A 14,926-nucleotide genomic window follows, 5' to 3' on the forward strand; every position below is an offset into this window, starting at 1 on the left:
TGAATTCAGTGCACGGTTTAAAGAGCCTACTGTAACAATATGAGTCACAGAGGAGAACGGGGAGCGATGGAAACACCGGCCTGGAAAACAACCAGAGCCGGAGCAAAAAATGATCTGACGCTGGCTACCCTCCCGTCACAACCTCGCCCACTGGAAAAACTACTTGGGGCAACTCCACAGTTTAACCCATAATTAGAACTTTTCTGCAGAGTTGACTACGCTCAGCTCCATTACCCATCATTTTGCTGCACTAAAGCCCTGGGTTTGACCCTGACTTATCTGGCCACTATAGCAGAGGGACTACAGCTAGACAGCCCCGGGACTGATGAAATCATGGAGCTGTCCATCCCCCAGGACTCACTTCTTGCTGCTGGCAGGGATCCAGGTAATGTGAATAAAGAATTGACTCTAATCAGAATACCGACTAAGCATGGGAGAGGCTACTGGAACCTGTCATCAGGTAAAGATTAGCTTCATGATGACAGGTTCCCCTTAAATTACATTCAAGAGCCACAGGCTGGTGTGCAAACACACTTCTTCAAAGAAAATCTAACGTCAAAATCCATCATCATAAACCAGGGACACTTACTCATACATCCAGCCACCTTCTTATATTGTTATCTATGGCCTCCTCCCCTCTAAAAATCAACTTCACAGGCTGTTATACGGTCTCCCCCTCTGCTCCCTCAGCACTTCCCCCACTTACTCTGCTTCAAGGAAGACGTGCTCCTGGCCCACTATAACAGCCTGTGAATCTGCAGCACGGAGAGGCTCTGGGAACCTCCCTAGTAGCCTGTCATGCGAATTAGCATAATTTTAAAAGTTGATTTTAAAATGGATAGCAAATATATAAATAAAGAAGGAGGCCACGGATAACAAATATAGGAAGATGACCAGGCAGTCTGGATCTATAAGTGTCCCTGGTTTATCATGATTTTAGTGTTTAGATTTCCTTTTAAGGTATGCAGATAAAGGAAGGCTAAATATGCTGGGCACGGTCCATTTAGCTAATGAGACAGGGAGTCTACAGGTCGGGCTACGTGCTCCTCCATGCTCAGCCAGCAGCAGGGCAATGGGTGACATATTAACACGCTCCTTGGACAGTATGAAATATCTATTAGCCCCAGGGTCTCAAATGTCTCCATATTCATGATAGTTGTCATAATACAACAATATATGAATCCACCACAGAGCTGCAGCTTACGAATAGAGATCAAATCACATCGATCAGGCTGAGTGCTCGCACTGCACACTGTCCAACAGCACAAAATTATACATTTTGAGTGATAAGAGGGCATTTCACCTTGTAGTAGCTTCCCCACCACCTTTATGTCGGGGATGGGAACAGCCCACTACATTTCTGTATGGTGGTACATGTTGAAGCTGTGTTTCAGAGGCATAGCGTAGATTCACGACTGATGTATACCTCAAGTCAGCTAAGAACTATGCTTTTCTATATTGTTCGGTGGCTTAGTGGTTAGCACTAAAGTCTTGCAGCGCAAGGCTTCAAGTTGCAGGGTCAACATCTGCAAAGAGTTTATATGTTCTCTCCTTGTTTGCGTGGGTTTCCTCCGGTTTCCGAAATTATTATTATAATGCAATGTTTAACGATAGAACGGTTTCACTGGTCACAAAAAAAGACCTAAAGACCAGGACATTTCACTGTATATAAAACATAACCCCCCCCCCCCCCCCCGTACTCATATGGAGGATGATAGCAGTGCACCACCGGCCAGCTGAGATAGTTTTTTTTCGCTGTCAGGTTATGTGACGCAGTGCTGAGACTTCATGGGGGTGATAGCAAAGCAGAGATGAAAAGAAAAGAGGGAAGAGAAATCTTAAGATAAAATTAAAAATTAAGAAAATTCTTGTTTTAAGCTGTACTGTGATATGTAGAATAGGCACAGTGTGTAATATGGTTTAATGGTTGGGGTCAGGGATGAAAAGTAGCTTTTCTACTGAAGGTTTCCAGTAGGTTGCGACCAAGTTTGAGTGTTATCCCATGTCCACATGATAGGGAATAACGATCTGATCGTTGGGGGTCCCCACCATTAACTAAAGGAGTGGTCCGAGCTGAAAATAAGTGTGACCCCCCTGCTGTAAGGTAACAGTTACAGATAGAAAGGCTCTTGGAGTGGAAAAATATTTTACTTATTTTCTAAAGCAGGTGACCAATTCTTTACATTCCAGTGGCTGTACAAACAAATACTGTACCTGGTTCAAGCACCGCAGCCATTTTCCATAGGACCACAGACAGGAGAAGCAGCATTGTTTTGTGCACCTGGTACATGCATTGTCCTAAAAACAAACACATACAAAAGGTGTTTATTCAGAGCATCGCACAAAGGCAAAAATTCTGCATGACACTGACCACGCCGTGACTATCACACCCTTTTCCTGTCGTGGCGGGGCTGTGTGTAGGGATTAATGAACTGAATGTCTTTTCCCACCAAGCAGAACATGCTGCTTTAGAAGGAAAACAACTGGTTCGACAGCTGCGAGAATCTGCAGTGCAATAACCTCTGTGATCCAGCCAAACAGGAAATAGCATTGTCCTATACGAGATGAGAAATCCAATTTTAGGATTTTTTTTTCTTACAGATTTTGCTCCATTGTGATTATGAGTTAAAGACATAGAAGAGCTTAGAGCGCAAATGTCACCATTGTTCCTGCTTATTACCACAAACTAAACTTGGACCTACGTTTGACTAATAGAGAATAAACAATGGAAAATCAGAGTGTTATACAGCTCAGGTATGAGTTCACGTGATGTAACCCAAGGCTCTGATCCATAGTGGTTTGAGGTTTTGCATTCTGGGAATCCAGGATTACAAAATTCTCTCTGTCTCATCTCTGGGACACATGTCAAAATAACAAAATAATTCTCCTTGTCATAATCTACAAAGAAAAAAAAGGTCTAGATCTTCCCAATCACAACAGGCTTAGTAGGTGAGACACCTTTAAAAGGCTGTACCAAGATATTAAGTTATCTCCTATCTAATGGGGGATCAGCAAGGATCAGACTGCCGGGAACCCACTGATCACGAGAATGGACTCCCAACAGTATGTACAAGGAGGATCCTGTTCTCACTTGCAGGTGGAGCATGTGTCCTGCACAGTCCTCGGCAATCTCCAGCACTTCACCTCGTGTCGGCGATAGCTGAGCACTATGTTTGGCAATATTCAACAATCCCATAGTATTAAATGGAGCTGCAGAACAGATGCTCATCTTGTCGCTCAACCCTTTAGTGCAGTGATGGCGAGACCGAGTGCCCAAACTACGACCAAACTCACTTTAAAAGCAAAGCGCCAACATAGCAATTTAAGCAGTAACATGTTGCTACCTGTTATGTCACGGCTTTTAATTGCAACTGTGTCCTGAGAACACCAATACAGTTTAAAGAAAGAGTAGAAATTCAGATCATCATTGTAGCTTCCTTCCAGGGGCCTCTGAACAAGAATTGTGGGGTCCAGAGCAGGAGTTCCAATAATAATGCAACCTTGTCTGCACCTCCTTGCTCCATCTGTAGTCCCAGGCAGCTAAGGATGTGTAGCTTTAGAATAGCACTGATCACAGCACATCCTGGGTGACCAGAGACTGCAGGAGGAGGTTTTGAGTCCTGTCCGGAAACTCTGTGCTGGGTTGATAGCCTGGGTGCCAACAGAGAGTGCTCCGAGTGCCAGCTCTGGCACCCGTGCCATAGGTTCGCCAACACTGCTTTAGTGAGAACAGAAACCCCTTCTCCGGATTAATGGGGATCCCATTTTCATAAATAGAGGGAGGGGGGGGGGGGGCTTTACTATCAGACCCTCACTGATCAGCTTATTAAGCCATGTGCATAGCAGACAGCTTGCTAACTTGGGAAAACCCCTTTAAAGGGTGTATGAGATTCAAGGTTTCCTGGGTGCATCGTTATGTTATTCTCTCGCCTGTGCTTTCTCTATTTTCTATTTAGATAGTTGCTCATCAGAAATGGACATGCTTTTTATAGCTCAGTTTATGGAGATCTAGACCTCAACCATTGCTGGCATCAGATCTTCCTGTACTGTACTACACAGGAGAACATAAGGAAAGAAATCCAAAAGAATAAAAACTCTCAATATGAGTGCTCACACACATTCTCTACTGCAGTATGTATATTTTTCTTCTGTGGCCGAGTTACAGTAAATCACTGTTCTTGTATTATTATATTTTCTGAACACATTTACTCATCATGACAGATAATAGGATTAGTCCACCATCATTTCCTGAGACTCTGTACAATTTCCATTAAAAGGGGCCATCACCCTCTGACAGGGATGATGACGCCAACATTATGTCCTCTGCGCCTTATTACACGGCGCCTGAAAATAAAAACAAGTCATTTCTTGCAGTTGAATCATTCATTTAAAGGGCAACTCTCATGGCGATTTGGGACACTAAACCATGCACAGGTCCTTATAGACTGGTGCTTTAGGGTCTCAAATCACTTGGTAAGACTTTTTTTTTTTAAGCAGGTGCATAAAACAAGAAAACTTGTTTCCTTCAGCGCCTGCGCATTGCAGCAAGTGAAGCCGGCACAGTACACCCCAGCGTTACTGCCCAAATGCTGTAGATACAGCACATGCGCAATGAAGCCAGACCAATATCCCAGCTTCACTTGCTGCAGCACTAGAGAAGGCGCCGGAGTGGGATCTTCAGATGGGAGTATAGATCTCTGCGCACAGCCCTCACGCAGCCCCTCATACGGGTCAAACCAACTACAGGTCCATAGCGACCTGAAATCTTTCATTCAAATGCCCTCAGTTTAGAGGCTTGGGGTAAAGACAAATGAAATATAATGGAGATAAAGGTAAGGTCATGCACTTATGCTCTGGGTACAATAGGGTACAGGGTTTCCTGGGCCTAACTGCAGCAGAAAAAGGCTTGGGATACTGCTGGACAGCAATAACATGGTCCTGTTAAAACGTCTATGTTCCTTTATTATCATTTTGGTGAAAATTAAAACATTTTTTACAAAATGAAACAGGTGATTTTATTTAAAAAAATGTACCATTTACTTTAATTGTTACTTAACTTCAATTATGAAGCAAACATACCTTAAGAATGCTGTAGCTACACTGATGCTTAATTATAAAATTATGATAATGAGGCTCTGTCTCGCTCTTGTGGCTGTCCCGGCCAGCCTGGTCCTGCCCAGCATAAGCCATGAACACTATTCACGGTGTTGTCCCTGACAGGCAGAAGTAATCAACTGCTGCACCATCCCCCAGCTGCAGTGTAGGAGTCATCCATCTCAGGTTGATTAGTCCTGTCTGGACACTTCAGGCAGCTCCTGTGTATGTGGAAGTAATGTGTTTATCAATGGCAGCCGGGGAGCACAGCTTTCCCATGGTTCTGAATTTTACAATAGTTTTTTTTTTTTAAGCAAAACCACTCAGTTCAGGGGTTAAACAAGATATGTTTCTCCATCAGTGCTGCTACAGCATTCTCAAGGTATGGTTGATTCACAATCCACAAAACAAATATTAGATTTCCTTTAAATTAACACTGAATCAGACCGGATTAATTCTTAATTGAATTTTTTAGTAAAATTCAGAAAAGCTTCTACGAATCTTATCTTTAATTATTTTCTCATCTCTAGTGGACAGTAAATTTTATCTAAAAAAAACCAATGCCAGTAAGCTGCTGCTTAGGTACATCAAAGAATGTATCTAGAGAGTCATGTATGCTCCTGATGAGAGAGTCTTGTCCTTACACAATTCACAGCTCAAACCACACCTGGAGCGTTGTCAAAATTCTAAATTATTCTGCAATTAGCCCAAGATTTTAAAAATATGTTTACATTTTAAACCATGTTTTTTATTCTTATACAGTGTTGTGAGCTGGTTTATAAGTCATTCATATAAGCTGGGCTACCCTAGAAGTATTACTATGCCAAAAAATCTAAATAAAAAGATAGCATTTACTGGCCCTGACATAAAATATATAACCTCCATGGAAAAAGTGACTCTTCTTTTATTTGGTTAATAAAGGAAACAGCATTTTTATACACAGTCAATCACCACAAAGGCCTCAGCATCTGATGCCAAGAAAACACTGGATGAACAAAGAATGATTGTTTTATGTGTTTGGCACAAACAGTAAGTAAAGTCAAGCCAAATCATAAATGAAAAGGGAAAAGAGCAGATGAATGTGAAGTTGTCGGACAGAAAACATCCAATTCCCAGATGTCATATGTACTATATTATCCTGGATACTGAGATGATGGTTCTGTATTATTTCTGCTGCTGGGGACATCCCATGGACCATACATCATCCCATTAACATGATACTGTCATTAGCCGAGTTCCCTCTTCCTTATAATAGTATTATAGCTACATAGTCAGGAATTCCCTGGATCTCAGAGGAAGCAAAGAAAGCTAAAAATATCTGCGGTCCCTTCCCTGACTAGTGCAAAGATAATCGGACATTTCTCAGCGCAGTAGAATTGGACTTTTTTATTTTTCACTTCATTAAAGATTTGCACCCCAAAAGATGTAACCGGAAACACTTGCATACTCCCCAGTCTTGTAGAAGGGACTTTTTTTGCCCATATTGGATGCCTTCTATATACTGAAAATTGCACCCCCCCAGGGTGAATACATGTCGGACAAGGTCTGATAAAACAACACGTTTGGCATTACTGGGCAGATCTGGATTATTTGGCACTTTGTACAAATTGTCTTGGTTTATTAGTTCTTCAACTGGATCCCTGATCGATCAGGGATCACAGATGATGACAGACAATTATTTTATTACCATGATCACTTTAAAGGGATTTCCCAGGATTTTTATGACTTCTGTCCCTACTCCCACTCACCGCCGGCTCAGCTGTGACATTGGGACAGGCTCCCCTGTGACATGAATGGAGTGGCCATCACACATAAATGCTCCGGCTACATTCAATCCTCCTAGACTTCATCAGCTCCATTGTACACATACACGACTGCTGCTACATGCAAAAAGATCACCTGTTATCCCCTTATAATCTGTATAACTTTTTGTTGTACAAGTGTGATAGCTGAATGTGATAATAATAAAGAAGAACCTTACAGACTTGCGGGAACATCGTTCCAAAACTCTAATTCTAATTGCATTTCCATAGTCTCTTATAGGGCATGAAGCAACAAACACATGTAAATTCATAGCCCTAAGTATCCAGCGCGTTCTATAAGCCGTACTGAATGACAGGCAATGACAAATCTCATCATTACTAATTCTTAACAAGCTGATAAATCCCCTCCAGAGATGGATCTTGCCCAAAGTTGTCTTACTAGATAAAACAAGTATAATCTTCTGCACAACATCGGATATAATATGTCATCTCTACTACTCACTACCATCTATGGCACTCACTGAATGGTTGTAGCTATGTGATAGTAATCTTCTAGTTACCATTTGATGCATAATATTATAATGCACCCTATAGAGGAGAAAGCTCACAAACACTCTCTATAAAACAGTGACACCAATTTTCACTGTATCCTTACAACATTGGCAGTGGCGTTCACCATTGTATGGACATACAGTGGGATACATTGTCCGGTTTGGCTCTACTGATTGGCTGCTGCCAATGTTCAGGGTGTTTTGCTGTATATGGACAGTTATATGACTGGAACCTACCACAGCTTATGTCCAGCAGAGGCCGAGAATGGATGCCACACAGTGATATCCATCTCCTAAAGCCTCTATTGTCCTCTGCTATTGTCCTCAAGCAATGTTTCATGCTGAATGTGTCATATACTGGCCAGAATATGTGTCATATACCGACCAGAACATGTCTATTGATATGTTCATCATATATATTAGACGCTTTCCTGGCATATATGCTGAAACTGTGCAAAACACAAGATGTAAATGTTGCCTAATTTTTCCTAATATACCAGCCTCCATGATCACGACATCATCTCCAGTGACATAATACCTTTGAGGTCATTAGTGTCAAAAGACATGTATATATATATGTAAGAATCAGTACATATTTTGTAAGCAGCAAACATTTCCCATGATATCATTCTATACATATGTGCATTTTATATGTGTATATGCGGACTTACCTAAGTATCTGTGTATTGGTGTCAACAGAGGGGGGAACCCAGCAGAAACTTTTTCTATAGTGCCTCATTATAAATAGTTATTCCTCCTAAGCCTTCAAAAACTTTATTATGTATTCCAGTTATGAACATGCTATTCTCATGAGAGGAGGTCATGCTCACCTACACCAAGTCTGACACAATCAAGCATGAAGTCATCATGTATGATATCATTAGTGATGCCACTCGCATTTTAAAGCTAAAAAATGGAAAAGTAAACTATGGGAGTGATTCTGCATGATAACAGATACTGTAATGGAGATAAAAGTGTGGCTGAAAGCCTTAGGAAATCCAATCCTGGCAGCGTTTGTGTTGTGTGTGATATCATGATTTTATACAGTATTTGTGTTTTACCTGTAGTTATTTAAGTGAAAAAAAAAGAAAAATCATACATTGTTAGTTACTTCACTGCTCTGGTCCACTGAAGAACCTCAAACCAAAATCAGAATGATCCCTTCCTTGTGCTGCACATCCTCCAGCGCAGACGCTCATTACTTCCTTCCCGTCTGATATTACAGCTGACATGAATGCACGGCTGTGTGCACCACAAGGCTCCTGCACTGCAGGTTATGTAGGAACAGAAGAAACAAGGGGCAGTCTACACTCTGCCAAAATGAGTAAGACTGAATCCATACATGATGCACTTTGTGTTGCTATTAATTGTAAAGGGGTTATCTGATTCATACAAGGAGAAAAATATCACAATTATATATCAAAAACAAAACAAGAAAAACTAAAAACTAACAAAACGATACTAACTTATTCCACCCCCTTTTCCTCCCTGGGTTCCATACTGGTCTCTGCTGCCTCCTAATACACAGGAAGTTAACATTAAAGGGGTATTCTCATTGTGTTATTGATTACATGATGCAAGATTATACATTTTTCCAATATACTTTCTATATCAATTCTTCAAAGTTTTCTAGATCTCTGCTTGCTGTCATTCTATAAGAATCTTCTATGTTTACTTCCAGTGGACAGAAATCTGACCATGGTCACACAGGTGCCCGGCTCGTTAGTATCAGAGAGAGTAATCAGAGCTGTGTGATATAACAAATTATACTAATGAGCCAGAAGGGCTCTGGGGTGTTACCAGAGCCTTTCCACACTGTGAAGGAGGAGGGGGTTGCTGAGGGAGCAGGGGATGTAACAACCTGTGAAGTGCTGCAGTATGGAGCGGCTCTAGTAACACCCCCATAGCCCTTCTGGCTCATAAGAATAATTTAAAAAGTTGATTTTAGAAAGAAGAGACCATGGATAAAAAATATAAGAAGATTACCACAGTCACTGCGCCAGGATGTATGAGAAAGTGTCCTGGTTTATCATGATGTTGTACCAACTTTTAATGTTATCTCCTAATCACAGCCAGGTGCATAACAAGGAGAGGCAGGGCCCCATAGCAACTTCTGGATGCGGCCCACTTCTGGCGTACTAATTTACAAACACAGTTCCCATATATACTGGAGGCACCCCTAATTTTAACACACAAAAACTGGAGGGGGGGGGGGGGGAGTTTTGAGAATGCATTGGTCAGAGCCTCCCCAGTATATAGCCGGCCTGCCCCCTGTAGTATATCGCCTGCCAGCCCCCTGTAGTATATCGCCTGCAGCCCCTGCCCCCAGTACATATAGCCCGCAGCCCCTGCCCCCCAGTATATAGCCCGCAGCCCCTGCCCCCCAGTATATAGCCCGCAGCCCCCCCTCTAGAATATAGCCCCTGCCCCCAATGCAATGCCTGTAGGAAAAAAACTAAATGTGTACTCACCTTCCGACGCCCCCTTGGCAGGTTCTCTTCTATCCATCGCGGCCCCGGCTCCGTGTCCCCACGCTGTCCGTCAATGGCAACATGACGTCAGCCATTCGCTGACATCATACTGTGTGCAGATGCCAGTGCACATAGAATGTCGGTGAACGGCTGACTTCACGGTTCCTGTGACGGACGGACGGGGACACGGAGCCGATGCCGGGGCCACTATGGATAGCAGAGGACCTGCCAGGAAGGTGTCGTTAGTTGAGCACATTTTTTTTTCTTGACTCGAGTATATACGGTATACACTCGTACACATATCACATATACACACAAAGAGTGTCATATACATACACACAGCACATACACATCAAAATGTACACACACATATACAGCGGACATCCAGGAACAGTAGCATATTCTCTCACTGATAGAGCACGAGTCCTGCAGTTTAATTCAATACAATGGGAGAATCAGAAATTCCGTCAGCAGTGTCTGACACTCTCATAAATGAAATATGGAAATGGAGTACAGGAGATAACCTGGAGTACCAGGGTGAGTGCTTATCCTACACCCATTAATGAGACGAGGACCCCCATTCTCTTGATTGCTGGGGGCAATCTTCTGATCAGTTGGGGTCCCCCCCAGTCAGATGCTGACATTATTAAAACATGTGTGACATACTTGTGTCAGAAGTTTCTAAATTACAAGCACACAGACAGAGCGATTTCATTTCTGTGTATAATGGTAAGATGGTGATACATAATGACTTACCCTCTTTCTAAGGAGTTTAGACAGATTCATTAAAATGATTTGTGGGATTTTCACCAGCATCAGTAATAATGATCCTATGGTGGCAGTTCCCAGATGGTACCAGAACAGGAGAGACATGGAGGACAGGATTGGATGCTGAACTTTCTTTTTATCTCTATAAAACAAACATGTGCAATTCTGTGTATATAAAACCTTGTATAATAATAACCTACACAACATAGCAAATATACAAACACAATAACCTTCTTTATTCATACAGAATTCTCAGAATTGTAAATGTAGCAATAGCTTAGGAGAGACCTGCAATGCACCATGCTATGCAAAGCATTTTATATATGGAAACAAGCCATTTACATGTGGAGGTATACAGCTATATACCAGCATTTCTCCTATATTACCCTCGTGTACAAGAAGAGTAACATGGGATTACGGCAGAAAACAATTGCAATTTAAAAATCTGATTACAATATATATACAGTAAAGTTATGAGAAGACCCAACATAAAATGCTACACACCTATGTAAATACCATGTAACAGTCGCTCCAGAAATCACAATTTGTTGGCAAGTAAGGAAGAACTCACTGGTCCATACGAGGCCAAATAGATGGTACCACCACATGTACCGGATGCCAGCCAGTGGTTTATAATCCACCTGCCCATCTGATGACACCTGGGCACTGCCTGGAAGTAAAGATAAGAATTCTGATGTAAGAGGAATACAATACAGATGGAATAACAATGGGCTCTATACAGAGCTCAGGCTCCCTACACATATGCACTGAAGATTATGGTAGAGGCCTCTGTAGAAATTTATGTTAGTTTATCTGAGAGCAAGATACAAAGATATAAAGGAAGTGAGCAATGTGATATATAAAGGGTTTATATCTCACCCACACACAGTGATTGTCCACCATGCACGATATATGGAGAGGGTGTGGGCGGGGTCATCAGGACCCTCACTGTCAATCAATCACTGGGTGTGGGCGGGGTCATCAGGAGTGTGTGTGTGTGTTAATCAGGACTCTCAATGTCTCTCTTAGGAGTCCTGTGAGGATTTACAGGTCTTTTTTTTTTTTTTTTAACTTGAATTTACCGAGACGCTGCTGTTCTAGTTCAGAGCTCTGTCTACACCGTCTGTCTTCGATTTGAAGCAGTTATCTAGCTCTTTTATCTGCAGTCTTAGAATACTGAAGACAGACACTACACATGACTAGAAACTTTATCTAGTTCTGCCAGGTTTCCACAAATACAGACACCCCCCGTCCAGTGCATGTCTTTCCTCTTTGCACACTTCAGTATTTTGAAGTGGTAAATCTATTGAACTCCACAGAATTTGGAACGAAACTGAAGCCTCCACATTATCCACCAAACCTTTCATTGTCTCCATTGAAGTAATATGATATATTCTACATTTAAAGTTTTTTATTAGAAACCAGAGTCTCATCCCAGATATACCACATCTATAATGGCTACTGAAAAGACAGCTCTCAGCCCAGTTATACTTTTATATACAGTAGTAGTAAAACGCAATGTTTATTATAAAAGAAGATAGGTAATTACTATTAAATAGCCTATGGGAACCTGTCATTAGGTCAAAATGTGAAATCCTGATGACAGGTTCCCTTTATTATCTTATGGGGAACAAAAGAAAAGACACAGCGGCCCCAATACACCAGACCAATACACCAGGAGTGCAACCTTGAACTCTGTTGTTTTTCCAGTCTCCCCACCCTCCCCCACCCCAAAATAAAAATATTTTCTGTGTTCTCCTTGTTCAATTATCTTTATTGTATATTCTTGTGCGCTGATCCAAACGTTGTCACGATACAATATAATATTTACATTGCATGTCGCCAGCAATGCTCAACTTGTTTCCGCTTTTGTCCGCTCGATAAAACAAGATGACTGACCCATAAAAACAGAAATAAAAGTTATGAAATATTTACCCCAAGCTGCCACGAAAAAACGCAAATTATCCCATAGGAAACAAACCCTTATGTTATGTCCAAAATATGCCTTAAGGGGTTAAAAGAGAAAACATACAGGGTAACAAAAATAGTTTTGTCTGTGGCTAATGTAGGAGCAGATTGGTTTCCCAGGCCTTCATATTACACATACATCATACTGCCACAGTGACACCCAGTGGTCAGAAATAGCGCTGCATGCCTAGCTCTAAAATATAAATAAGGTATGTATGCCAGAGGCTGACAATCTAAGGCTATGTGCACGTCACTTTTCTATCATCCACTTTATCACATGCACAAATCGCTGGCAACTGAGGTCCTTTCACTCAACGATCTAACATCAAAAGTAAAAAGTATCCATCATAATCCAATTGTCATTCGATGCTGTTCTGTCTGGTGTCAATGCGCCGTCAATGGGTTTTATCAGGTATTAATGACCTATGCATGGGATTTGAAGGGAATGGGAGCTGCACATGCATTGAGCCTATTTTTTTTGTGTGATGAGCAGTAATGGATACCCACTTGGGTACAGTTTATAAAGCAACCACTTAAATGCCTTGATCACTACTGCCCACAGCATCTATGGGATTAAACACTGGGAATCAGAGTTCTCCAATAACAGGTGCCACAGCCAGATGCCAGCTCCATTCCGGAGTCAGCGCTTCTAAGGATTAAACACTGAAGTCTATGTTCTGCAATACAAAAAAATCCTTCCAGCTAGAGGCATTCCCCTGTAGTGGTAGTCTGTAGTAGCAGGGTTTCTGACTCCCTCTTACACACTATGTGGCTTCCTTTGGTGTCAGTCAGAAGAATGAACAGGTCCAGAGCAAATCAATGTAGAACAAGCCTCCCGATAGTGACTGCATGAAAATAGAGCTTCAATGAGATGGAAAATTCTGAGTGACTGCAAACGGAGTACAGTAGGTTTCTCTTTTTTTGTTTAGGAATGATAAAGCCGAGAATACAATGGGTCAATGCCACCAGCAGCCAACATTCAGAGAAGCCTATGGGCTTAATATTATAAATGCAATGATAACGCATTAGCTCCCTTAGTGTCGGCCAATCAATGGCCTCACTGGGCATCAATGATGCCAGTGGTCAGCTGAGACCACCGATTGGCCGTAGTGAATCCTGTGACCCCTGGTATCTTCGGTCCAGCTGACAGTGCTGAGGAAACAAAAAACACCACAAAACTGCAGCAAGGAGCTACATTTTTTAAAATCTAAATGACAAATAAATTTTGCTCTTAAAACAACATGGTGATAAAATATTAACATATTTTTAAAATCCTGCCCCTATAAAGCCAAGGGGTTTGCAGACCGGATGATAGAAGACAAGCTTCTGTACTCACCTGAGGTCCCCATGCTGAGAAGAACCGCCACCCACAGTATCCAGTAGAAGAGAAGAATGAGAAAGGTCCAGAGCGGCTGAAGCAGCAGGAAGGGGATATGGCTGATAAAGCTGCTCGTAACCTGAAAGAGCTGAATTGTCATCTCTATTCTCTTTCTCATTAAGAATATTGCAATGAAAATTAAAATCTGGGGAATAAAGGAAATAAGAAAAACATGGAAATGATTTGGGTTTCATAAGGTCAATTGAAAAGAAACCTTTATCAAAATATCTATTAAAGACAATGGAGATATCTATGTCATATAAGTGTTACTGTTAAGTTGCTACCTAAATTCAGCCTTGGGCAGCAATAGAGAATAGATACATAGATACACTTATATTTCCTTGCATTTTCAGTGGCTCAGTGTAGTTGTAGCAGTAGACCATGGCCAAGGGCCCCAGCTTATAGTAACTGAACCACCAAACGGAAGTAACTAAGATGAGTGCGACCTCATACATCTCTAGGAAGTAGAAGTGTTTGTTTATCATGGCCCTGAAAAGCGGCCATAAGCCCTAAGGCATGAGGATGGTGTCCCACTCTGAGAGGTTCCTCTTGATAATTTTAAGGGAACATTTCCTAAATATCTTCTGTAGGTGTTAGACATACCAACAATTGTATTGCAATAGTTATTACCGATACAAGAAATACTTACAGATATCACTGTTGAAATTATGGAGAATCCCAGTAAAAATTTGGCATTTTCTTTTTCATTTTCCAGCTCATAGCTAACATCGTATATATGATCGCAGTACAGCCACCAGAGAACCCCAGTAACAACTGGAAGGAGACATAAAACACTTTAAATATCATGTATTGAACACTGCAGCGTAGAAATGTGTATTCAGAGCACATTGGAGAAGCGGGTGAAGTGTTGTAGAAGTTATTATGGGGCAAGTTATACCTCTAACTACCTACATGGACTACCCATGTTTATAA

At 41.6% G+C, this 14,926-nt stretch overlaps 1 protein-coding gene across 1 annotated transcript in view; it reads right to left on the reverse strand.

Moving 5' to 3' along the window:
- The window catches only part of SLC44A3 (solute carrier family 44 member 3), a 57,614-nt gene that overhangs the window by 10,428 nt on the left and 32,260 nt on the right, over positions 1 to 14,926 (reverse strand). The window contains exons 9-13 of the mRNA XM_072127521.1: positions 14,643 to 14,767; positions 13,952 to 14,138; positions 11,152 to 11,317; positions 10,636 to 10,789; positions 2,215 to 2,298 (exon numbers count right to left, since the gene is read on the reverse strand). Of these exons, the coding sequence (XP_071983622.1) occupies positions 2,215 to 2,298; positions 10,636 to 10,789; positions 11,152 to 11,317; positions 13,952 to 14,138; positions 14,643 to 14,767 (716 nt within the window). The remainder of the gene's footprint in view (positions 1 to 2,214; positions 2,299 to 10,635; positions 10,790 to 11,151; positions 11,318 to 13,951; positions 14,139 to 14,642; positions 14,768 to 14,926) is intronic.

This window comes from Engystomops pustulosus, chromosome 10, assembly GCF_040894005.1.
Source record: "Engystomops pustulosus chromosome 10, aEngPut4.maternal, whole genome shotgun sequence".
NCBI lineage: Eukaryota > Metazoa > Chordata > Amphibia > Anura > Leptodactylidae > Engystomops > Engystomops pustulosus.